Source organism: Apteryx mantelli, chromosome 15 (genome assembly GCF_036417845.1).
Source record: "Apteryx mantelli isolate bAptMan1 chromosome 15, bAptMan1.hap1, whole genome shotgun sequence".
Lineage (NCBI taxonomy): Eukaryota > Metazoa > Chordata > Aves > Apterygiformes > Apterygidae > Apteryx > Apteryx mantelli.
This window is the reverse complement of record NC_089992.1, coordinates 11,727,322-11,753,175: the sequence shown is the minus strand read 5'-3', so window position 1 is coordinate 11,753,175 and position 25,854 is coordinate 11,727,322. Positions and strand designations below refer to the sequence as shown.

At 39.1% G+C, this 25,854-nt stretch overlaps 1 protein-coding gene across 1 annotated transcript; it reads right to left on the bottom strand.

The window, feature by feature from the left end:
* Positions 1 to 10,201: 10,201 nt before the first annotated feature.
* BNC1 (basonuclin zinc finger protein 1) lies at positions 10,202 to 25,177 on the bottom strand. The gene is made up of 6 exons (XM_013957051.2): positions 25,039 to 25,177; positions 19,271 to 19,323; positions 18,594 to 18,738; positions 18,181 to 18,416; positions 15,005 to 16,929; positions 10,202 to 12,918 (listed from the first exon to the last, which is right to left on the bottom strand). Exons 1-6 carry the CDS (start codon positions 25,175 to 25,177, stop codon positions 12,237 to 12,239), a joined length of 3,180 nt encoding a protein of 1,059 aa, XP_013812505.2. The 3' UTR covers positions 10,202 to 12,236.
* Positions 25,178 to 25,854: the final 677 nt, after the last annotated feature.

Genomic DNA, 25,854 nt, shown 5'->3' with positions numbered 1-25,854 from the left:
CAATTCTTCCTATTCGTACACATCTAGCAGAAGGTGCAAGTATTAAACTAATAGACTGATAACATGCTCACTTGCTTAGTGTCCTCATCTTAACTATAGCAAGCCCTTTGGGACAGAGTGAAGGAGAGGAACTGCTTGTGGTTCAGCACAAGGAAATTTTAATCGAACACCAAAAAGTTTGACTGTGTCTCAAAACTGCGTGTTTTAGTCAAGTCAATGCCTGTATCTCTCTTCTGCTTATAATTCACCACCAGACAGAAGTCCCTTGGTACTCTAGTAGATATTCTTGCAGTCCTTTGAAAAGCTCACTTGCAACTCAGTAGTTCTTTGATTTGCAAACCCTGGGTACAATTTGATTCATGAATCACTCACCGTTTCCCAGCAAGTACCCGCATTCCAGCTGAGCTGATCTTTGTTCTGCTACTATTGTCTCCGATTTAAGATGGTATGTTGACTTTCTGGGGAGCTCACCATAATCCAATCTCTCCTGCTACCAGGCATTTAAGCTGAAGAAATGTATATAGGGATTGTGATAAGAGGGAGATGAGAGGCACACCTGCTTAACCACTGGGTGTCAGGGTTCATTTCCAGTTCCTACATTTTCTGGTTAGCTGCTTTCTTTGCACATTGCTGCTGCAAGCGTGGTTGACATTGTAGATAAAATTGCCCCCTCTTTCTACTCTGCCAGGTAATCACTGAAACCCTGAATAGTCCCAAAGAATCTGATAACTGAAAGAGACTCTGGAAGAGGCCACAAGGGAGGCAGGATTGTCTGTGAAAAAATTAATTTGGAATCGTGGATGTTCAGAATCTCTGAAAATTACCTAAAAGTCATAACAACATCAGAGCCTACTTCTGAAGAGACTATCCTTCCTTTTCTCTAAAACCAAGGACACTTGGTTTTTATTCCAGGAATGACAAAGACTGTTTCATTAACCCCTCCGAAGCTCTGCAGCTACCGCACAAGTATCACTGTGATGTTGAATAGTAAGTACAATGACTCACAATATCCCTCCTCCTTACTATTTTTTTCTTACTTTTCCATAAACGTCCTATGTTGTCCCAAAATGTTTCTACGAGCCAAGACCTTGAAATCATGATCATTCAGAAAGTTTACATTTGGAAGAAATCCAAGGAAAGGCAAGGCAAATGAACTTGGGTTACAAGTTCAAAGGCACAGTTACCATACTTTGCAACTGAAGAAACTCAAAGTCAGTCTGTTCGATTTAGAGCTCACCAGAATATCACAGATTAAAGGTCTGCCTTGCCCTTCATTACTATAGATTTTAATCCATATGAGGGATCAGGATGCAGAAGAAAAGTCTCAAATAAAGAAAAGATGAACAACAGAGGAAGGAGAGAAAAGCAAAACAGAGAGAGGGAGGTACAAGAACACAAGAAGCAACCCTCCCCCCCAAACCCAAGAACAACAAAACCTCCTAAAACCGTCAAGCCTCTAGACACATTGGCCCTGTTTTGTGTCAGAAAATGACTCAGATGTTCACTCCATATGAAAGAAGCAGAGGGTTTGAGGAACTTGCTGTCTTGGTTAGGTCCTTAGCACAGTTTCTTTCTTTGTGTTCAGAAACTTAAGTACTATCAGTAGCTCCAGCTACCTTCAGGGAATGAAAATGGGCAAGAATGGAGCCATGAACCCAGCAGGAGGTGACGAATAGTCCAACCTGTAAAAAGGGTTTGCAGGTCTTTTTTTTTTTTTGGCATGTGTTCTTGCAGAGAAATTCTAGTAGAGCTGCTCAGAACCATCCTACCACACATCTTCCCCCAACATCTAGCCTGCTGCTTTACATCTGCTGTATCAAAACATTCAAAGCTGTCCTATTGAGAAAGCTTGCCACTGGCCAGGAAAAATTGAATTAATTTACCCCTACGTGTTGACTTCAGCAGACAGAAGAATCTGGGAATAAGAGAAGACCAAAGTAGAAGTGCAAAAATTATACAGGATCCTCACTTTTAAACTTGGAATGTGATCCATAGTTTGAAACTGCACAAAAAAAAAGAAAAACCCAGAAAAAACCTTCAACAACAGAAAAAACATTGCTGAGCAGTGTGGAGAAAGGGACAAGTCATGAAACAATAATTCTTCACTCACAGTTTTTGGAGCTCTGCACATAAAAACTTTTACAATATTTCAATGCTTGCAGGAGAAGAGAACTTTTAAGTATTCCATCAGTCAGAGATTCAGCATAATCTTAGTACTACATAGCTGTTTTACAGAACTGAGTGCGATTAATTCAGTTACCTGCAGGTGTGAATTCAAGGCTCTCAACAGATTAGATAGTATCATTCCAACAGCCACTGACGATTTCATGCATGATAAAGTTGCACAGATAGTATTAATTTTTAAGAATATACTTCTGCTATATAGATAGAGCTACTCAAAGTTAGCACTTTGAAAATGACAGTCACCTTTTCAGGGCAAAAGGCTTTAAGGAAGCATATAGGAAGGCATGATTTGATCAGTCTTTCCTCATATCACCATCTGCATAACAAGGATCATAACACAGTTCTTGAGTAAGGATCTCTGGCATCAAGAAGCGTTTGCAACCGTAGGCCTGTTTGTCACACTGTAATCAACAGACCAAAACCAAACATCAACAGCACTTAAAATTACAATGTACTATATTTTGGGGTGGCTGGATGAGGGAATATAATGCCAGATGTCTGAGCATTCCCAAACCATGTTTACTGTAATATGCCAATGACACTAACTCCTCTACACTTAGGTCCTTTCTCTCACTTTTCCAATTCCTACTTAGCATTAGACTTTGTAAGAGTTCTCAGGATTGAGAATAAAAACACATTTTGTTTTTTTCTTTGTTTAATCAAATTATATTTCTGAAGTTTTGCATTGGTGCAGAGAGGCCACATAGCTACTAAGCAGAATGGAGGACCTGGTGCCAGGACCCTGGGTTGGCAAAGTAGGACAAAAAAAGTCAATCATTTTGTTACTTTAGAAAAAGAAAAAGCACCATATGCCCAACTATAACATGTACATTTTGACAGGTTTTGAGCCATGCAAGCTGCATCTAAAATAACCCTGGGTGCATGCCCTCGCACCCTAACCTTAGGGTTCGAGTCCCTAAGACGAAGGGGGCTGGTCGAGTCTCACCAGGATGGATGCTGGGTCATGCATCTGGATCCAGAAATTTGGAATATCATCCAGTTTAGACATAGCTTCTATAAAGCATATACCTGTCTTGAATATCCAACTATCTGTAGTTATTTCTTCCATACAGTAACCTTCTCCAGTTAAAATGGCAGCACATAATTATTTCAGACAAGCAGAAGAAGAACAAATAAAACATTCAGTTCTACTTGTGACCCAGTCTCAGCCCTATGACTTTAGAGAAAGCAGAAGGCCAAAACACTAGGGAGCTTTCTCATTCCAATGTATGTTTTACTTGAAGGTATTTTCTGTACACAGAATTAAACATTTTTATCTTTATTTGAAATGCCCTGAGACTCTCTTTTGATGTTAAGTCAGGAAAGGGATACGCTCCTCACTGTTCACAGAATTTGTGTGATTTGGGGTATTTTCAAAGGCACTGTATTAGTTTTCTACTTGCATTCATGTTAAAGTCTCTTTTTTGCACAGGATAAATACATTTAGATAAGCACTGTGATTCTTTCACTATGAAGATATAAACTGTAAACACAAAAGGAAATATCTGAGATCAGAAAGATATTTTCTCCCCTTCTACAAAAGCGACACCACTTCATGAGGTATTCTATATTTCAGGAGCAGGATGCCAAGCAGGATGATATTTCTGGTTAAATTACATCCTGCAGAGATTCCTGGGATAGATTGTGCTCACTTTAGTTTGCAGGATTCTTTGTGGTATTTACATTAGAGAGTGCAAAAGTTGTTGATGTAATGTCATGATGGTGGTCTTCTACCCTTATCCAATGTGTAATTAATGTGATGAAAAACACAGCTTTTCAAAGAAACTTTGGCACGCTCTTATAGAAGGCTATGCAGACTTCTTGAGTTTGCAGTACATATCTGAATGCAAATACACATGCTTGATTTCCCCTGAGTGCTGTGTGAACAGTTATTATTACTGACCTGGAAATTATTCTACTTTCCTTGTTTGACTATTGTTTTTGTCTGGGCTATACGCATCCCTGAAAACAGATGTGCAGCACCAAACTATTTCCACTGCTTAACATTATCATGTGCATTTATTATCTTGAAGCTGTTCAGTCTGAAGCAGTAATAGATTGGTTTGTGCTGTACATCTCATGATCTTAGTTTCTTACAGTGACCTACAGACCTCATAATACAAAATACAGTGTATTGTAAGAGATCTATGCCCACCTAGGCATCACCAGGCATATTACTGCTATGAACATCTTGAAACAAGAGAAAAGAAAATTTAGATTTTACTCATCTGTAAGGATACCTGCCTAGATTTTACACAGGCAACTACCATATGGTAAAAGCAGGATCACCTCCAATCGTTAGCAATGAATAGCCTGATCTGGCCAGTTCTAATTCCATCCAGAAGAGTGCAGCAATATATACACATGCTCAACATTTCCTTACAGAATACTAGACTCAGAAAATGACCAACAAAATCACCCACTCCCTGCAATAATAGCCTGACATGTAAAACAAAATAAATGCCAGTTTAACAACAATTGATTTCTTTCAGTCACAGAGAAGGGTAATAGAAAGGGGATGGGAGCTGACATCAAACATTAGCTTTTGCTCTTTAATTTGGAGAAGAATGTAATTTACTTTTTATTGCTGTTTTGCTTTAAACAAAGAGAGTGGTGATTTGGAAGTGAATGCTTATGAATACCGAAGATTAAAAAAAAAAATTAAGGAATTAAAGATGGGAAAAAATAGTCATCCAAAAACTACCTTTGCAATCATCTCCCATATGCACATGAAAAGGATGTTATAGCACTGGATTCTTACATAGCCCGAGTTCTCACAGCACACACCCCAGCCTTTATTAGCTCAGTTACCCTCACAATTCACTAATGAGGCAGGAAACTACTATTCTGACTGAGGCATAAAGTGCCTTTGCAGATCTGGGCTGAATTGCTTAAAATCAAACAGAGAGTTTGAGTTGTAGCTGGAGTTTTCATGCAGGTGCCCTGACCCCAAGCCACCCCAGTTACCTGTGGATTGCCCTTCCTCTCCTAGCTGGGAAGGTTGCATGGTCAGAGCACGTATCAGGGCACGTTACCCCTGCTAACGGCGCTGGCAAGAGAGCAGAGCGAGCAATGCAATGCTCGGCCGGTGTGAGAGCAGGCACTGTTTATATAGCTGAGCTGCATGCTCAGAGGGAGCAGAAAGCCCCCATTTTTTCACCACGAGGACTGTTGCAAAGATGTGGGTGAGAGATTGAGACTGCTTTCTGACTGTCCCCTTGCAATAATTTTTTTTGTCATATCATGACAGAATACAGGAAAAGGGAGGGAAAGCAGCCTCATTCTCAAATGCAACAGGGAAAAGAGCAGGAGCAGAGAAAGTGAATTGGAGAAGACAGAACGTTTTCCTTTCATCTTCAGCATCCAGATCTGACTCCATTCCTGTTTCATCTCTTGCCGTATCATCACCCGCTCCCGTTCATGCCCCACCTATAGGTTCTCTGCCATTCAAACTGCGTTCTTCAAAGCTTCCCTCCGCTTGTGCCACAAATACTCCTCAAGAAGGAGTCCCTCACAAAAGATCCCCTCTCCGAATGCTGACAACAGCGCTGAAGTACCCAGATCTCACCCTCACCAGTACCTCTGCGCTCCACACACTCCTTCACCCTTCTGCCAAGGCTGTTCACCAAGTTACAGCCCCCAGTTTCATCCCTGGCTGCTGCTCTTCTTCATTCTGTTGTTTCTACAAGATAGGGCTGAGAAAAGCAAAAGCAGCCTGGAGACTGTGTCAAACATTACAGCAGCGAAGCCCAGGTGCCCCTCTCACCTCCCCTGCAAGGGAAGGAGGTGCAGAAACAGCGGAGGGTAAGAACAGGCACAGCAGACGCTGCAGCTGCCCTGTCCTTTGCGTACAGAGGGTGAAGAAATCCTTTTTCGCTAAAGCAGGGGAAGGCTGAGCGCCGGGGAAGCAGTCTAAGTCAAGGATGATTTCACTCCAATGAGTTTTTCCTGCATGCGCCCGGGACGGCATAGCTGCTCGCAGTCTATGGGACACTGGTGAAGGGCGGCAGCTCTGCACAGTCACTTTCTGAAGGAGACAAGCGCTCGTTTTGTAGATATTAAAGAAGTACTGCACTAATGTGTATATGGCAGTACTAGGCAAGTTGGTAGTCTGGAGCGGGCTTTATCCAAGCTGCTGCAGCCCAAGACGCCTGCTTATACCTCTCACTTGCACATGGCCTCTCGGCGCTCAGGAATCCAACGTAAGGTTTATATCATCCCACACAGAGGTGCAGATGTCTGCTTCCCAGAGCAGCAATAACGCGTCTCCTCTCGAGTAAGTTATGTTGTTTTCCTAGCGTCTCCTCTGCAGTCGCTCCGACTGCTCCCGATTCTTTCACATCTCTCCAGGCCATACACTCACACGTTTTGTTCTCTTTGAGAGTTTTTGGCTGGAGACTGCTTGAATGTGATAAGATATAGCTGTCCAGGTTTTGAACCGGCCTAAGCTGGCAGAGCTCACTCAGAGCTGTTGTTTAACATCTACGCAGGATCTGTCTCATGCTATCTTACCAGCAGAGGATCACAAAACACTTTTCATAGTACTGCTGCTATGGTGGTCATGTAGAAATATAGCTTCAAACTAGTAGAAATTATTTAAACTTTCTTGCTCTTTCAAAAATGTTATATTTTGACCTGCTTCAGTAAGCTAGCAATTACAAACCAGTATGAGCTGCCAACACGAGCCTACGTACTCACACGTGTCAGTAACCTACCAGTCCTGACTGCAGTATTATATGCTGTTTTACTGAATTCATTGTAATTGCTCCCAACTTATATTACCATAAATAAGAGTTGAAGTAGGTTTAACATGAATAGGCAGCCCTATGCATATGCAATTGTACTATGTATTGATCTGTGTGTGCATGTTATCTATGCAGAGTGCATAAATATACTGCCATTCCTGTAAAACAGCAAATTCAGATAAGACAAATATTTTTCCAGAGAAGGGTTTGTATAATGACTATAATTAAAAACTAGTAATTTTGGAATTAAAATGAGAAGTCAGATTTAAATCTTTTGTCTAGTCAGTTTTCCTGCAATCTAAACTGCTCAGTACAGACCTTAGCAATAATATATTACTTGCAACTCAATGATTCTGTTTTTTTTAAATTAGGATTAGAATACTGACCCATTCCAGTTTATTACTGTGACTGAATGAATTTGTTAGGACTAGCGGTTTCTGAATCTTGTATGGATACAAAGAGGAGGTGAAAAAAACAGAATGCTTCAATTCACGCTCCACAGTTACCTTACTGGTAGCAGGTATTACAGCTTTAGACTAGAATGAGAAGGGCAGACTGGGCTTCTGGACTGAAGAGAGGAGAAATGCTGGTCTATGGTAGGGGTTTGCAGACAGGGAATGAGCAGGAAGTGTGTCACACATCTTAAGGAACTTATGGTTTAACTCACGGCCCACCAAGGTCAACAAGGAAGCTTCAAAAGTAGCAAACTCATTTCACTCATATCATCATATGACAGGGAAAGCTTGGGCCCTTTCTAGGACACGGTGCCTCTAGGTCCTCCTTTTCAAGCAGGACACCAACATGCAATGGCTTACCCACAGAGGTAACTAAACTCTCCAATCCAATTCTGACGGTTTCTTGAACTTGCAACTCTCAGTTAAGTGTATAGTCTTCAATGACTGCCTCTAAAGCTACCTAAATTTGTAAACTTCGTAATAGTGGTATGGGTGGGAACTGAGAACAATGGTAATAGGAGGACACATTGCAGAAGTCACTACATTGTGTGAGCAGAAACTAAAAAACAAGAAGATTAGTGACTAAAGATTTAAAGGATTGAAGCAAAAGACCAGCTCGCTCTTTAGCGGACATGGCTGAATTGGCCTTAATTTACTGCAAAGAAAAAGTTTTAAAAAATTGCAGAAGGTTGCCAATATATGATACTCCTTGCAATTTAAACTAATGGGAGTTTTGCTAAAGACTTTGGAAGGTGCAAGTTTGAAAAACCCTTATACTGCTGTATGCAGGAGTTAAAAGCATCTCCTCTGCTTACTAAACACATTCATCTGCAGGCAATAACGGCATGTAATTCAGTCAGTTTTACCAGCTTAGGCTAGTAATAGCTACAGAAAAACAGTACAAATGGCTACCAGTGCTTCTGTGAAGCTCTAACCTGCTGCAGAATTAGACGTTCTCACCCGAGAGGGACTGTCCCTTAGCAACATTACTATTACTCTTATCCATTTACAAAACACTCTTGATACCTGAAGGGTGATCACTGGGAACTCAGCTGACAAGGTCAGAGCTTAACAGGGTGATGTTTCAACAGTACATTTGCAAGTTGGCAACTTCGCTAATGCAAAAAGTGCCAGAAGACATACGGTCTCTTACTGCATTGCTGTCTCCTTCCCAATTCAGATTCAAACTCACATTTCAGTTCTGAAATGAATACTCACTTGCAGGCTGAACAGGATCCTTATGGGCCATATCTCCAGCTCGAAAGGTGTTTTTAGTTTAGCTGCATTGCTCATACCTATGCCTACTCATTAGTCAGAAGCTGCCTATGAACCCTTTCCAAGGCGGGCCTGGCACCCCATTTAAATCCCTGGACTAAGCTCAGCTAGCTTAGCTGTTTTTTAGGCTTCCCTATTCAATGCATGGCATCAGACAGGTATTTTTGGAACTGTTTCTCCACTCCACTGGTTTTACAGTGTGTAACTTAACTAAAGATTCATCAAAGACATTTACCCCTGGTTTTGCTGTAGTTCTCATAGTACTTAGAAAACTGGAGCTATAAAACCAGATCCCTTACACTCAGTTCAAGACAGATTTTTGCAAATATTCCTTTAAGCACTGTGACATTCATTGTCCCAGAGCTATATACACTTGCTATCAAGAAGTATTCAAAATACCTGTATTCGGAGAAACCAGGTGCTCAAATGGACAGACTGGCTACCCCGCAGTGTGCATCTGTGCCTTCTCCTTTGGAGTCACAGAAAGGTGGCAGGATCTAGTTTTTGAGGCTGTTGTTTTCTAAGGAAGAAAAAAAAAAGATACAAACAAAAAAAATGGAGCAACATCCATGGGTAGCAAGGGTAGGCATGACCAGACCTAGTTGAAATCTCCTGTAAAGATTTGATCCTCTTACTGTACCTGCTTGCAGCATCACAGATATAAACATCTCTGGACTGAGCCTCAGTCAGTGGAAGCCGGTTCAGTTTTCCTGACTTACTATGAAAAGCCTAAAAAATAATGGTGCTATTATTCTGAAATGAGGTTACTTCCTTCAACATCTGTGGTGAATATGCGATACAGGCTATTATAAGCACCACACATTTAGACCTAACATGAGATGTTAAGGCTTGGTCCAGCCACCTTGTGGTCATTAGGAGGAGGGAGCTACACAAATGCTTCATGAGATGCATATGCTGTACGAGGGGTACTGAGGGCTTAGCCTGTCCCTCATAAATCTCCCGCCTTGCTCAGATTTTGGAGAAATAACAAAGAAATCTTTCTAAAATATGAAGTATAAAAAGGACCCCAAATGCCTAACTTTTAAAAAAATTCTCAAAAACCAGGTATTACTTCTGTTTACACTGATGACATTTATATTAATGCCTCCCCTTGCTTACTGCACAAAGAAGAATCAATAAAATATCTGGCAACATTTATTACATTCTTTCTAAAGGCTCATTAAAATAATTATACTTCCTTATTGTGGAATCACTTAGTACCATTGTCAAAACACAGTGCTGTCTAAAGAGGGAATGTGTTTTCAGATTGGAACTGAAGAATAACAATTTTTTCAGTCACAAAAGCCTACTTTTTTAAATCAACTAGAGACATTATTATTTGTTTTATTAACACATACAAAATTCTTAGGGTATACAAATTGTGTTGTCTTTTTGGACACAGTGAAAGCTAAATTAATGGGCATTACAGCATTATTTTACAGTACACTGTTTCAAAAAACACCATTTGTGATTAAACAAATAGGTTTACATATATATATATATATATATATATATATATATATATATATATAAAAAGCTTGAAATAGCTGGATAACAAATCATTGATTTACACTATCAAAAGGCTGGGAGCAATTGTATCTCCTATGATTGTGCCCTTAGCTTTCAAATCAAAATCTCCACTAATACAAGTTCCCATTTAAAAACAAAAACAAAAACACAACAACAAAAGAAACCCAAAACCCAAATCCCCAAAGCAATGGCACAGCCTTCCCCAGGCTAATAGCTTTTCCTGACAGCTTCAAGCACAAATGGATTATTTTAAATATCACGTAAACCTACTGTAAATTAAAAAAATAAGATTAATTTACACAATGCATGGAAACAATTTCTACTGAGCACAAACATTTACAACTGTGTCATGTTTTTTCCTTGCATAACCCATACTCACACACAAACCAGTTTTCAAAAGAATTAGTGAAATATTCAGTCCACTTTTGTTTCCTTTACACAATATGAAATGGTTACAATACCATAGTATATTTTAGAATAAGTTAAACATCAAGACATATGGCAATAGCATTGTACTATTCTTCCTACATACATACTAAATCCAGAAATTCAGTCTATTCTTATTCAGTCACAAAAATGAATAAAGACTAAGATCCAGTTATACTGGAAAGCTAGACTAGTTTAGAAACCACAAATACTGTAAGCACTTTGGTATAATATACAGATTGTGCTGTCGATGTCATGCTTGCATACTACAACTGATAACTGGTTTCAACTGGTGAATTTAAAAAACGGTTATAGTAAAACTTGCTTTAGCATTTCTTTTTCCATTTGGAAATGATTTAGTCAAAGAAGATGCACCACAAGTACACACACAGCATTTATATGATGTGACTACAAATTAAATAAAGTGTTTTTTAAATACAATGCAAGACCAGTCTTTTAAGTGCATAGAACACAATGCAGAATACTGTTAATTACAGGGACAAGTACAAGGATATTAAACATTTTAACAGATACTGAACAATGCTCTTATAAAAACCCAAAAAGGTGTGAATAAGAATAAACATACTTTTATTGTTAAAGATCAACATGTTTTTCCCCCCACCAGTAAGAGAAACAATAACTGCTGAATTATGAAAGATATCTACTGCATCCATTTGATCTGTACTTCTCAAAGGCTTAGAATTGCACCTTCAAATGCTATAGCTGTTTGTTTTTTTGGCTTTTTTGCTATTTAAAAAAAAACTTTTCCTGAAAGTGGAACTCAAAAAGTGCATTTTAATTAAGGGTTCATTTTCCCCCCCCTATTTCATGGATGCATTTGCTGTGGTTCATAAATCTTAGCTAAACCTATTCTTCTTCTCTATCACTACAATCTATCAGAATACCTCAGATTTAAATCAGGCAACCCGCTCAGTTAAGGAGACTCTCCTTTTGTGAAACAAATGGTTCTCAATTCCAATAAAGGCAAAATACTGCAATATTTACTCATGAGGAATGCCAACTTAAGGAATAAATACCGCAGGATTTTCAGAAAATTTGGACTATATCCTAAGTGTTCCCAAATTTGTGTTTTATCTTTAGGCTTTCAGGACATAGCAAACTGCAAATATCACATTCACTTAATACTGCAAGTCACTTTAGGACTATGGTCTCAGGAATGAAATGGTAGCCCCAAAATTCTCAACCCACCCAGAGGAAATGCATGCCAACCTTTATTCATTCCTTACACAACTCTACTCATTTAAACATGTAAACACAAGGGATGATGGTTCTCATTTGAATTTCCTACTGTTGGCAAGTAACACTTTGCAGGTATCAGAAATACTTCAGTTAATGACGCCATACTTTCCTCATTTCAAAACTGCCTTCTTATCCTTAAAGAAGTTTTGGCTATTTAAAGTCAAACCAAATAATTGCACAAAAACTATGGCACCAAGCTTTGCTAAGTGGAACTTCTAGAGAGCACACACAGGAGAAAAGAATTTGACCATGGCTGGCAAGTGGGCTAGAAGTCAAGTGAGTTTAAACAAAACTAATTTTAAGACATTCCTTAATTGAAATGATTAAGAGTTAGCAGAAATAAATTCAGATCAGCGTGATCTTACTGTAGGCTAGTTGGTGACCCTGCCAGACTTTTGTGCAGGTTTGGGTTTTGACTGTGCCTGTTTCGACTGCGAACAGATGAAAACATTGTGTTGCAACCTGGGACTTTACATTTGTGGAGCTGGCGGAGATGCACAGTTTTGTAATGAGCCCTGAAAGTTCCTTTATTACTGTAAGTTTTTTGGCATATGTGACAAGTTATTGGCAAACTGGAAGGCAAATTTGTAAAGTTTTGATTAGCTTTCTCAATTAAAGTACTGTCTTGGTAGAGTTCGTCATTGGGCATTAGGCTGGGTCCTTCACAGCTTTCATCACTATCATCCAAGGGCATGGTGCAAACTTCACTTCCTCCATCAGAGTCCCAAGAAGAATGAGCACTGCTCTCAGATTTAATGCTGGAAGTAGTGCTTAGATCCAGAACGGCTCCATCATTCAATGGATCGTATCCATAACTCTCAGAACAGGGTTCTCTAATTTTGCTCATTGGAAAAACCAAGCTGCCTGCTCTGTTTGTTCCTTTGAAGATTACAGAAGTATGTCCAACATGTTGTTTTAAAGAGACATCTTGACAAAACTCCTTAGCCATGTCTTTCAAGAGGTATGTTGCATTGAAATGGTTGTTGAATTCCAGTGTATCTTTAGTCAGAAGCTTATGATGAAGATTTAGGTTTGAACTATGTCTAGAAGAACAAAGACAAGCTTAGCAAGAAAGTGTTTTGCCTCACTGAAAAGTTGTTTCATAATGATCATTAACAAGGAAAAAAAATATCAATATTTAGTAGCATGCATGAACCATATATTTCTAATTTGACCAACTGCCACAGTGGGAGTGCACACAGATTTATACATGTGAGTGGGTATCTGAACTTGCTTTCATTGGCAAATATTAGAAATAACTGTACAGAAATCAATGTCTCAGATTCTCTCCTGCATTGTGGACAGCTGTCTGTTCCACTAGATCTAGGCTGGACCGAAAAGAGTTGGGGAATGGACTAAAAACATTCTGTATGCTGAAGTGAGATCCAAGATTGGACTGGGGATGGGAGAAAATGAAAACCTTTTCCAATGGACAAAGCAGGAAAGGACTGGCACCTGAACCTGCAAAAAATTACTGACGACTTCTTAAGTACTCTAACCATGTACTAGGATGCAGCTGTACACACCAGCACATAGCTCTTTCTTGAAAGGAATTTCCTTGAATGAAGGAATGTAGCATTTTACAGAATCTGCAGTTTTCAAATGGGCATCCCTGGGTTAAATTTAAACCCACCAAAACATAGGAAATCACTGCTGTTCACTCAATACTATCAATCAGCTCACTGTGAACGTCCAGACTCTGGCTAGAAGATTCAGTTCATTGCCAGACAGGGAAAACATTCATTTCCCCCCTTACCATCACCTAACTTTGTTTCATCTGAACTATGGACTTTTAAAAATGGCACAGAAATATTTTGCACCTGTAGTCACAACACTCTGGAAGCTTCTGCAAAGTTGTTCTAAATACCTACTGTTTTGCTCAAACCTTGGGAGGAATGTTCTTGTGGAATGGTTTTTATGGCCCCCCCCTTAAAAAAAAAAAAAAAAAAAAAAGGAAACCGCCTCCCAAAAGCACCTATGTTAAAACTTAACCAAATATATTGGTGTGGGAAGGAATCTGTGGCATGTGAAGGCAAATCTTAGCGCTGGCCTCCTTTCCTGCAGCGCAGATCACAATTACAGGGGAGAGGAATTCACATCTGGGAAGACGCAGGCAGCAGATCAGGGTATGAAGCCCTGCCAGCCGCAGATGAATCTGCGCATCTCGGATGCGGCGGCCAGTCCTTGCAGATTGGCTCATCCTCCCTCTGGACTGCATCAGCTGGCTCCAGTACTCCTAGCAGATTACAGCCAATCTAAACCTTGTGTCACTCTGAACTACTATCCAGGCTGGCTTTCTGCAGCCAAGCTCTGCTGTAACACTGTTACAGAAGCCTTAGCAAACTTACAAGACTTACTCGTGCTTTAACAGGTCTGCCGTATACCACTTATCAATTAATACACATAACTGATGGTCTCAAAGCTGCAGGTCTTGTTTCTCAGCCTGCGTGCATAATAGGTTGAAATCAATTGATTTACAGCAATGCAGGACTGGAGTAACACTGAAATGAGTCAAGCTTATGGTGTAATTTAGGAATTAGTATGTGCTCTCATTATTAAAGCACTACCAAGGTGAATATACAACAGATAGCATTAGTTCAACTAGCACTGTGCAATGTTAATTTTGTACTGGCACAGGGTAATCTTACTTTTCTTATGGGCTTTTTCCTATCAGTCTGTTCAAAATCCTTGAGTAAAGCAAGGACAAAGCTGAGTAAAGATTTCCTGAACTGATCTAATTGCTTTTTCATTAAAGAAAACTGCATACATTAAAATACACGTGAAAGTACATATTAAACATATAAGTCCCCACATGCATCTGCTGGAAAATTGCTGAATTCATACCCTTGTGGCTTCCCCTTTATGTTCTAAAGTATTCTTTCAACTATTGCAGTCTTTATCAGTTATGAAATTTTCATGGCTTTATTTAATACCTTGTAGTCTAGTGGAAAGGAAATGTTTCTTTCAATAGATTTTCATTTCATGAATGTTCTGATAAGTTATCATACCTGTTATACGAGGATACACAGAAAATCTTGCAGGCTCCATTCCTCAAACACTCATTTTAATTTCAAATTAGGCTCCATTGTGATGGTAAAATAAATACAATTTTGTTTATAATTTTCTTACCTGTCTCGACTTCTACGAGAAGGGAAAGCAGCATTACAGCCCTCAACTGTGCAAATATGCATTTCTTTCAGATGTACATTTTTAAAATGCATTTTTACACTGTAAGGGTTTTTAAAAGTCTTCTTACAGATGTCACAATGAAAGCGGCTTTCTTCCTTCTGAATCCCTAGTGCATGTTGACTGACATGATCCATATCTTTAGAGTCTTCAAAACAAGGAATGGCAGCACCCCTGTTTGACAAAGTGCTGAAAAAGCCCCCGGTCAGCAAGTGGTGTTGCAATTCAGGGCAGTCGTTTTTAGGCATCCTGCGCTTTGACTGCTCTTTAATATACAGGGGGGGTTCAGTCATTGGTTTTATAACATCATTGTGGTGGTGTTTTGGATCTTCATATATAATTTCATGGGAAACTATTTTTAATGGTTGGTTTTCTTCTGGTTTAACCTCTTTCTCACAGTGATGCAATTCATTCTCAGAGACATCCTTGATGTATTTGTTATCTGGCGCAAAGACAGATTCAAAATACTTTGGGCCCTCTACCCCAGAGAGAGATTTCCATGAATTACCTGAATGGGGGTGCTTTTCCACCCTGTCGGTCACCCGCTTCTCTATCTTATGCTCACAGGTCTCAAGCTCTCCATCGCTTACCACTTGCAGACGTGTATCATCTTCGGAGCTGGCGACATCACTACTTTCATTAGGTGTCTCAACAGCTTCTTTCTCTATCTTAATGGGCATACTGGATTTACGAGATTTCTTCTTGGGTAGCATGTCAAATGGCAATTCATTTGAAACAAGCTGCTCTGGTATTGAGGAAGAAACAAGAGGCAGAGAAGGAAGAGTACCTGGAGTATTAGCAAGCTCAGCTGGTGTGACTGGACTGCGATAAAAAGGAAGAACAGGCTGTACTGTCTTTAAGTTTGGAAAGAGAACACCATTCTGTCCAATACTGGGGAAACTGGCTTGACCCTTTGAATTTGTACAAGAGCTGGCATAGCTGGTAATAGTTCTGCTATCTGGAGTTAAAATTGTAAATTCTGTCCTTTTACTATCTCCAGGTCCAGCAATGGTCAAACCGTTTCTTAGATCTTTATCCCTGTTATTTCTATTCATTGGCATATGGAGTCTGGGGTTAGGATTTGCACTATGACGATTTCGACTGCGCAGAGAACTAAATACCATATTGCAGCCCTCAATTGTGCATTTATGCTTTATCTTCAGATGAACAGCATTATAATGTATTTTCAAAGTACCTTTGTCATAAAATGTCTTTTCACATGCAGTGCAGAAAACACGCCCTTTCCTTGGCCCAGCGCCATTTTTTTCAACAGATTTCATTTTGTTTTCTGGAGATAGTGCTGTCATTTCAAGCTTTGCTGCTGCATTATGTGAACTGGAATCACTTAAAAGGGCATCATCTTCTGTTTTAGTGGTGACATCTGGACCATTTATGCTTCTCTCATTTTCAACTTGAAATGGTGCAGAACTAGAAGTTAAGAAGCTGCTTTCAGAAAATGGTATCTGAACATCTTGTTTAGTTTCATTGCTATGGTCTTGACCTTGCTCAATCAAATGTCTTTCTGGTGGTGAACCTATCAAAGGTGGAGGCACTGGACTGAAAAACTGAAACGGCAGCATGAAAGCCATGTTATTTACAATATTCTCAAAGGGATGAATGTTGGTGGGACTCATTTTGTCCAAGGAAGCAGAAAAATTAGGACTGTGTTGATTGCAGCTTTCTATGAATGCCCTAATATCCAAATTAGTTGTTGGTGGTATTATAATTGATTGTCCTTCTTTCTCCTGAATTGCCATTAACTCTACAATGGACTTAGTTTCTCCAAAACGAAGAAACTGCTGCAAAGTAGCCAGTTCTTCTTCATTGGTCATTATGCTCCAGTGATCCAGCACCTTTCCTGAAGCATCCTAAAGCAAAAGTATTTAAATGAGTGAGACATTAGTTAAGGCAAACAAACAAAACTCAGTTCCCCCCAAACCTATTTTTTCCCAGGGACTAGGAATTCTTCTCTAGGTAAATTATAAAATTATTCTATTTAATGACAGATTAATGGCAATTCTGTGATATTTTCTTCCAAATTTTACTGTATTGGTAAAAGTAACAGTAATACTTTCCAATAAACTATTTTTTTTCCACAGAAATTAAGACGCATCATTTGAACAACAGTTAATATCATGTAAGTACAGACAGCAGAGATGGAGCAATCAGACCAAGATTTAGCTCATTTAAGTCAAGTATTCTTTCATTGCAAGTTTAATAATCTTCCAAGCAACTAAGATCAGAGAACAAATGAACCTGTATTGATCTATTGCCAGTGTTCACAGAGCACAGCTGTAATTACACTAGAGTGTTGGAGTTCTTTCAAACTCTAGCTATGCCTAACTTTTCCCAATAACTACAATAAATATTTTATCACAGAACATGTATTTGATGGCCTACTGAGATTTTTCACAGTGCATGTAAGAGTTTCTAAGATGATGAAGAACGTAACATTATAAATTTTTCATGTGGTAGAGGTTCAAGGTAATTGATTCCATATTTTTAATCCTAACACTAAAAAGCAAGATTATCAAGACCATTAAATATTGATTTGTGTCATAATGTAAGATCATAATGTTACTTTACATAAAAGGTAACTTCCACTGTAGCAAGAACTAGCATCAGTGTAAGCACACAGGGCCAAATTCATCCTTGATGTAGCTCCAGTAAGGTCAGTAGCACTGCACCAGATACATATTGTCCCTGGTGTTTAAAATGATGGCAAGTTTATTTGTCAGTGTATTATTCTGCTGTATAAAGGTAAACTCACTGTTCAAATAATACTTTGAGCAAATTCTGAAGCCTTTAGTCAGATACATTCCTGTTAACTTTCTTTTTATCTTGGTTTACCTATGCTGTTAGATTTGAGCAAAGTAGTAAGATTTTGGTTAAGGCTGAATGAAAAAAGAGAGCAATGATCAAAAATCCACCCTTTCTTTTCTGGCACTATACTTGTACAAGTCTATTGCTGACTTCCAGTCGTACCACACCGTTAACACTTCTTTCAGAATTCCCTGTTCAATTCCATTGTGAACCACTGATATGATTAAACTAGAAAACATTCTTAGATGCTACTTAACTATCATTTTTATATTAAAAAAAATCCCTTAATTCAATACCTGTAGCACATATCCACGTATATAATCCTGTAGTGTCCAATCCAGAGCATGGAGAATCTGTATCACCTCTTCCTGCTTCAGGACACTGAAAAGCCGATCCAGCAGGATTTTAAGGCGCACAGGAATGGCTTGGGTTCCATACAGCATGAGGCTACTGATATCAAAGACAACATTGGATTGAACTATTTCTACCTGGCTCGTTGGGTAGAGGTTGGGAATCCTTAATTTGCTCAGGGCTGAAAATAAAATTACAAAGCAAAAATAAGCATGAATAACAGGAGTTATATAAAACTGAATGTAAAGTATACTGTGGGGAACCCCCCCCCCCCCAAAAAAAAAAAACAAAAAAAAAAACATGCTACAGTGAGAAAGATCCTTAAAGGTCTTGAATAGACTGTAAGAAGAATTATTACCATGTGCTACCCATCCATGCCGGCATTGGTCACATTGTCGCTGATTTATTTTCCCAGGTTTGAAACACTGACAACTACAGCTCACCAGAGTGCATCGGATAGCCTGGAAATCAATGAAAAAGATGATAGGCGATGTGTAAGCACCCTTTAGAGTGGGCAGATTATATACATACAATATAAATATGAAATACACATGGAGATGATCAAGACAACATACCAACACATACTTATCACTGTGCAGCGGACATAATCCAGGCAAAGCCTGAGCTATGCAAGTCAGCAAGACCACCTCTGCTCTAAAGAGAAGCAGTCACCAGCTAGAGCACTACAATACAGTGGAAGCAAAATATTTAATGACATGCTTACCAACACTTCTCTGGATATATTTAGGTGGAAGCACCTTTATAACAATAACAAACTGTTCTGGTGCATTCACCTAAGCTAGGATCCTCATGTAAGCATCACTTTTTTTCAGGAAGGTTTGAAAACAAAACATGTACAGATAAAAGTCCCATTGTCTGAAGTTTTGCTGGAACTATTTACTGCAATATAGGGAGTTCTGATGAGCAACATATTAGCTGCACACTGATCAAAGTCATCCCTTACACACAGCAGTATCCACGCAGAACATAAGTGCCTGTCAAAGATACAGAGTTTCACTAACTCTTCACACTAACAAAGTAGTTCATCAAGAAGTACTCCAATTCCTCAAAGACTACACGAGAAATGCCTGAAAGATTATAGGCAAAACAGAACATGAGCCAGACTAGCAACCAGTTGCACAGTTCAATTTGTGCATCGCTTTACTTTCACCAAGGTCATCTATAATGCAAATCAAATTAGTATTCAGATATTCCTAATCAACAGGGTAATACAAACTTGCTTCCTGGAATACATGCTTTCCTCTGTGTGTGCCCATCTGCTGCAGAAGGCAGACAGACAACTTTGAGGTCCTAGTTAAAGCTCCAGAGGGATTGCTATAGAGCAAAGCATTTGTACAATTCTGTATCACTTAGATCCGATACTGAGAATAGTTTTTACATAAATGGAATATTTATTAAGGATGAGAAAGTGAAGAAATTAATGTGCAGAAAATCTGCACTGGAGTACAAATAGAATTAGGTTATGTGATTATAACAAATGCTTACATTTTTCTGTTTTTAAAACAAAACGGTTTATATATTAAAGTACACAGAAGCAAGTATGAAGGCAAAGATGGAAGCAGAGAATTACTGGTGTGATGTGCTCCCAAAATTAAGAATTTGGAACTACAGCCTGAGAAAACCAGAACAGCAAAAGATTTAAAAAAACTTCTTTAGGTCTTGTCAGGAATATTCTGATTCTATTTTCATACTAATCAGCAAAACTGACCTTTTATAAAACTAGGAAGACATAATTTTATATACAAAGAGTTAAAAATATATATATATATATATATATCATCTTGCTCTCCGTCTCAAACTCCAAACCCAGCTATATAATGGCACTGGACTGAGTTTCTGTTTTAGTCCTCGTCAGAATGACATTCTAGGGAGCTAAAAGCCCAATACGTACAGCTGAAAATTTCAAAGATTTTCAAGATATTTTCTGGGCCCCTCTAAGAGCGCATTTGAACAGGCAAGGGAACCAGTTTTCCTTTAGCATGCAAAAATTCAAATAAAATTGGACTTGAACTTAAACACATCTCCTTCATCTTCAATTCTTTGAGTCCTACACTTGAGCAAATACCTAAAGACAAATGCCAGCCATTTACATGGAGCTTCTTGTTTCACACTTGACATCTCTTTTCATGCAACCTGATTCTGCAGAATCCAAAATCTCAGTTATTCAAGTTACTAATGTTCAAAATCTTGGCAAGCCTGGGTCCTTCTCTGTCTCAGTGGAGCACGGGATGGCTCAGAGAGGATGGTCTCAGTCAGCCAGTCGCCCCACTGCTGTCCACTCCCCCTTCCAGAGACCTTGCCAAAGCAGGCACTTCGCTGCTTCCTAATACCTATAGGAATGCAAGGCAAGATTTCAAGAGAAGAGTAACATCTTTTCAATGCCGCTGTCCTCATGCTGGCACTTTTGGAAGGCAGACAAAGGAGCAAGCTTTGGGGTAATCAGGCCAAGAAGGTGGAGACATGAAATGTTTAAAATGTATAGGAGGTGAGATAAAGGTCGTTTTACTGCTTTTTGCCAAGGACACTTCTTTAGGCTTGAAAAACTAGACTGACTCAGGGCAGAAAAGTATACTATATACATGAATCTATTATAACCAAGCATGTACAGGGCACTCTATGTCTACTGCTTGACATGGCTGGATTTGAAATTTTAAAGTCTCCACTGCTGGCTTCCACACGTATCTCCAAACTGCACCCACTGACTAGATGTGGAGATCTGTCTTTATTTGAAAGACTGGAGCAAGTGACAACAAGGCTATTGAAACCACTGAATCACTTTGCCTTCAGTTCTTTAAAGAAGCCATTGCAAAATGCTGAATTCTTGAGAAAAGCTCTGTGCTCCCCATAAAGTCATAAAACACATCAGAACACTATGAAGGTGAATTGCTTCACTTTAATGAAGGATATATTTTCACTTAGATGCTAAAATCCGTTAATACAACTGTAAAAAGCCATAAATTTCTAACGGAAAGACTGAAAAAAGAAAAAAAAGAAGAGGTGTGTTTGGCTGATGATTCATTTATATCACAGGATATCAAACTATAATGCAGTTCAATTTTTCTAGCTTTGTACATATATATTATTCTGAGACTTGCATAGACTGAACCCCTTCCATAGGCTATTCTGCTAGGTCCAGTAAGCTACAGCTGCACTCCATGAATGCATCCCTTGCAGTCCCTCTCCAGAAAACATTAGAAAAGACTACTTTCTTTTTCTGCAAGAAGTAACAGAAATATATACAATAAAAAAGCTGTCACTATAAGTTAATTGAGATTTCACAAATTTTTCATTCCTTCTCCTCTGGACATATTCCACAAACCACTGGCCTTTAAAACTGTTTTTTGTTCTTATCGGATGTAGCTAGACAAGAAAGATATATTGCACTTAATTTTGCATTTCATAGCTTTGTGCAGATCTCTCTTCTGTATGATACATGTGTTTATTTTGTCTTCCTGTATGCTTGGAAGATTCTACATGCAAAAAATACAAAAAGCAGAAGGAGGGCATTTTATTTTCATGTATGAAAGTGGCTATTAGAAAGGGAGTATACTTCCACTTCTATTCTAAATATGGAATTAAAAAAAAAACACAAATCAATACATCATTGCTTGTGGAAACCAGTCTTAGATGTGGTTAGCTTGTATGCAGCCGACATATCAAAGGCATACCCTCAAATCAGGTATCTGTTGATGACTTTTAAAAAACTACTTGTAAGAATCCCTGAGAAGAAACAAATGTGATTTTCAAGTTGGCAGCATTTCCCTTCATTTGCTATTATCAGATCTTATGTTCCCTAAAACTTTTCTAGCAACATTTGCATTAATATAGTAACAGAACATATATAATATGGCAAACTGACTTTTAAAATAATTGGCAAGTCACAATCTGAAGTCTTCATTCATTGTTCAATCTAAAAAGGAACCTGTGAAAGATGTATTTTGATTATCTCCCAAATTAACTTATATCAGAGTTTAATGACCAGAAATTTAGCAAAAATTCATGACAGCAATAAACTTATCAATTGCATATTAAACCTGCTATCCTTAGTACACCTTTTCCAGGGCACTGTAATTATATCAAGTCTTTTAATGTGCTTTATTATCCCCCAAAGTAGCAAGTACACATGATTTCATTCTGCAGAACAAAGGTATAACTTTCTATATTTCATATATGTAAAGCTTCAAAATCCTAATTAAAGGATTGGAAATGAGGATGGAAATTAAAGAGGAAAAAATTTTAAGTGCAATCCTTCCACTCAGGTCTAATATTTTGTTTCATTTTCCAGAAACATAAAGCAAATGTTAAGAAAAATCCTATGCTATCATCAAGAATCTTATTATTGCTTCCCAGTCACTCTCTCCCTCACAAATGGGTCTTTCCAAATCCATTATCAGCAACACTTTTTTTTTTTTTTTTTTAAATAGAGCTGAAAATTCTGATCAAAATTTGCTGTGGTTTTACCAGCATGACTGTGAGAACCTGAACCTCAGATTTTTAATAAAAAGGATGCTTCATTATAAGAGAGCTATAGATTAACCATTAAACTGACCACTGAAAACCATCCATCGCTAATCACTGAAAAAGAAATCTTAACATCTGTTAAGACTAAAAGTCACGACTGCTGACTTTTTTTTTTTTGAGCCAGAGATTGATGTGGTTTCGATTAAGCTTCAGAAGTCACTGAACATTTCTGTTCAATGAACTCTCACCTTCCACAGCTAAAGAAAGCAGCAGCTAACGGGACACGTTCATTCGGGTTCTCGGTGCGTAAGCAGGCTTCATTTCATAACCTAAGGTTGAGACCGTCTATCCATTTCTGAAGCCTTGAGGGACCTACACCCACCTTGCAACAGACTAACAACAGGTTTAAACAATACAGCGGGAGAAGTATATATATACAGTATATGGACAACAGGAGTGTTTGTGATTACATCAACACATGGAGGAGTAACTGTACCAAGTCTCATTCAAAGTTAAGTGGAATCTAGTTTGACAGCACTTCAGCTCGGGAAACAGAATATTAAAAGTAAATAAATATTGAAGACCCTGTCAGGACTGAGTGAGAGATGCCTGCTCAGAGCAGGAAGCAAGTCTGCCCTCCCGCACGCTGCAAGTGCCGCGAGCGCCGGCGCCAGGGACAGGCCAGCTCAGGCCTCAGACTACCTGGTACCATCCAGCATCCGTAACGCACAGGTCAGCACCCTGACTTGTTCCCCTCACCTAGGAACCTGGCTTTTTTTTTAAAAAAAAAAAAACTATCATCATCGCATGAAGAGCCTCAGAGCCTCACTATTTTGCTATGCAGGTTACTAATGAAATGGTGTCATTGAGGAAGAGTTACAGGAACATCTCTTGCAGCCAGGAATGAGAAATTCCCATCAGTTTAAAACACAAGTCTGGAGGAGGAGAGGAAAGAGGAGTTATATGAACAAAAATGTCCGAGAAAAGCTTTCATTACATGAGATGTAGCAGGCCCTGCTTTTAATGCCCTCTGTTGAGGGTTTCCAGCAACTAGCCGTAGGTGCATCTCACCTTCCTTCCCCAGCAAAATTAATCCCACTAAATACACGTGACCCTCCAAGATATGAACACAGGGGCACGTAGGAAAGAGCTGGGACTTGTCCGATTTCTGCAGAAGAGACTTGCAGTGGCTCCACTGCAAGAACCTCGTGGAGGAAGAAGCAAAACTCAACCATTGAAAGAACAGATCACTTTGCAAAGTATTAGGGCTTCTTTTGCTCACCAATCAGCTAAAACACGAAAACTTTTTCTTTCTAAGTTTTCCTACAGTACAGGTAATAATTTTTAATCACATATTTTAAAAAGGTCCATAGCAATGGAGCATCTTTTTTGGTTTCTAAAAATAAAACTAAACATAAGAGATACATTTGGTTATTAGGGAATATTTTCTCACATGCACCTTGTAAAAGATTCACAGCATTAAGGGATGGACATATTCACCATTTCTTAAAAAGGACAGTCTACATGCTAAATCAAAGGCCAAACTCAAATCTGTGCATCTTTCAGTAAAAAAAATTCTAATTATACATGAGGGCAAAGCTGGTTTCCTGTCCAATTTGTTTTCTTTTCTGTTATCACTGTTATCCACTGAGTTTCTTACAGTTGCAAAGTTTAAACATGTCTCTATCAGCCAGTTATATTAGATCACTTCTGCATTTGAATCCTTTGAACAATGTCTGAAATCAGAGACAAATAAACTTGATACTTATATTAACCATCTCTTTGGCAAAGCTATACTTCTCCATACCATATTTTTGCTATTTCTGCTAGGAATATATTGCACTAATAAATCAATCTGTCTCACTGTCAGTTTGTTATGATTTAAAAGAAGTTCTCAATCTACATTTGGTCCATCTTGCTTTCACTGTATTAGAACCTAGTTGTGCCTATCTGTACCGTACTAGTAATGATAATTCCTTTCAGCTAGCTCATATGCATTCATAGAGCTCCACAGTACATGCTTAGCCCTTGTGATGGTTCCCCCTAAGCGCTTACTTCAATTTTTGCTACTTCACTGAGCTCCCTGCAGTTTATTAGAATTGTAACATATTCCAGTATATTCCAACTATAACCACAAAAGATGGTGGACTACTAATGCAACATATCGTGTAAATTCATGAAGTCAGAGCCGACTTGTACTTTTGAAGACTTAGCCCCATAATTAAGCCTAATTATATCTGTCAGGGTTTAGATTAAGCATCTCATGTCTCTACTGTTCCTTGGCAGTTTTAACCTGTTCTGAGTTTAGGTCACCTACGAACCCAGTCCACCTTTAACATGACATTGGGAGGGCCCCTGCAGCATCTCCAAGGAAGGGCTCTGGGCCATTTTCTTCTTCCCGAAGATCACTGCAAAGAGCAAGCGGGATGGCTGGCGCATGGGCAGCATACGGGAACCCATCGCTGAGAGTAAGCAGAGCTGGGGGGACACACAAGAAAGGGGCAAAGGGTGACACTCACCAAGCGCGCTTAAATGCGCTTAGTATTCCCGCAGAAACAAACCCAGGCAGACGGCCTCGAAGCCGCCCCACAGCACCTCGAGTCAAGTACGTGCGCGGGCGCAGACTAGCAGCCCGGCATCAAGGCCGGTTTGGGAGTCACCCTGCACAAAGCAGCCTGGGCCGGAGATGCAGTCTGCACCCATCCACCACCTGCGATGTCAGCTCTCCCATCACGTGCTTACGGTTCTCAGCCGGGGCTCAGGTCGGAGCTGTACAGGTACCCTATACGTTGATAAACAGGCATACCACTGATGTTACAAACCCACTGCCTTAAATCCTTGAAATAAAGGATTTTCCATTCATAGTATATTTATGCAAGTAGATTTGGTTGTTGCAAGGTCTGCTGTTTTTATACCAAAGCTTAAAAATACTTAAGATTAAAAGAAATAAATCCGTAAAATTATTACTAATGAGGGAGAGGTCCTGATAGGATTTCTAATTATATCAGACTGGATGCTGCACACACTATTTCCACAGTCTAATCTCACAGAAAATATTCCTTACAAAGCAACATCCGCCATTAATACAGCTACTTAATGAATATAACATTTATCATGAGAAGCAAACAAGCTTCACG

What these genes read in the sequence shown, in the direction of transcription:
- BNC1 (XM_013957051.2), bottom strand. Translation starts at nt 25,177, where the DNA reads ATGGGTTCCCGTATGCTGCCCATGCGCCAGCCATCCCGCTTGCTCTTT. An exon ending in ACTTCTTGATGAACTACTTT is followed by an intron (nt 18,739 to 19,270) that starts GTTAGTGTGAAG and finishes CCCACTCTAAAG; the next exon opens with GGTGCTTACACATCGCCTAT. An exon ending in TACGTGGATATGTGCTACAG is followed by an intron (nt 16,930 to 18,180) that starts GTATTGAATTAA and finishes CTTTTGCTTTAG; the next exon opens with GATGCTTCAGGAAAGGTGCT.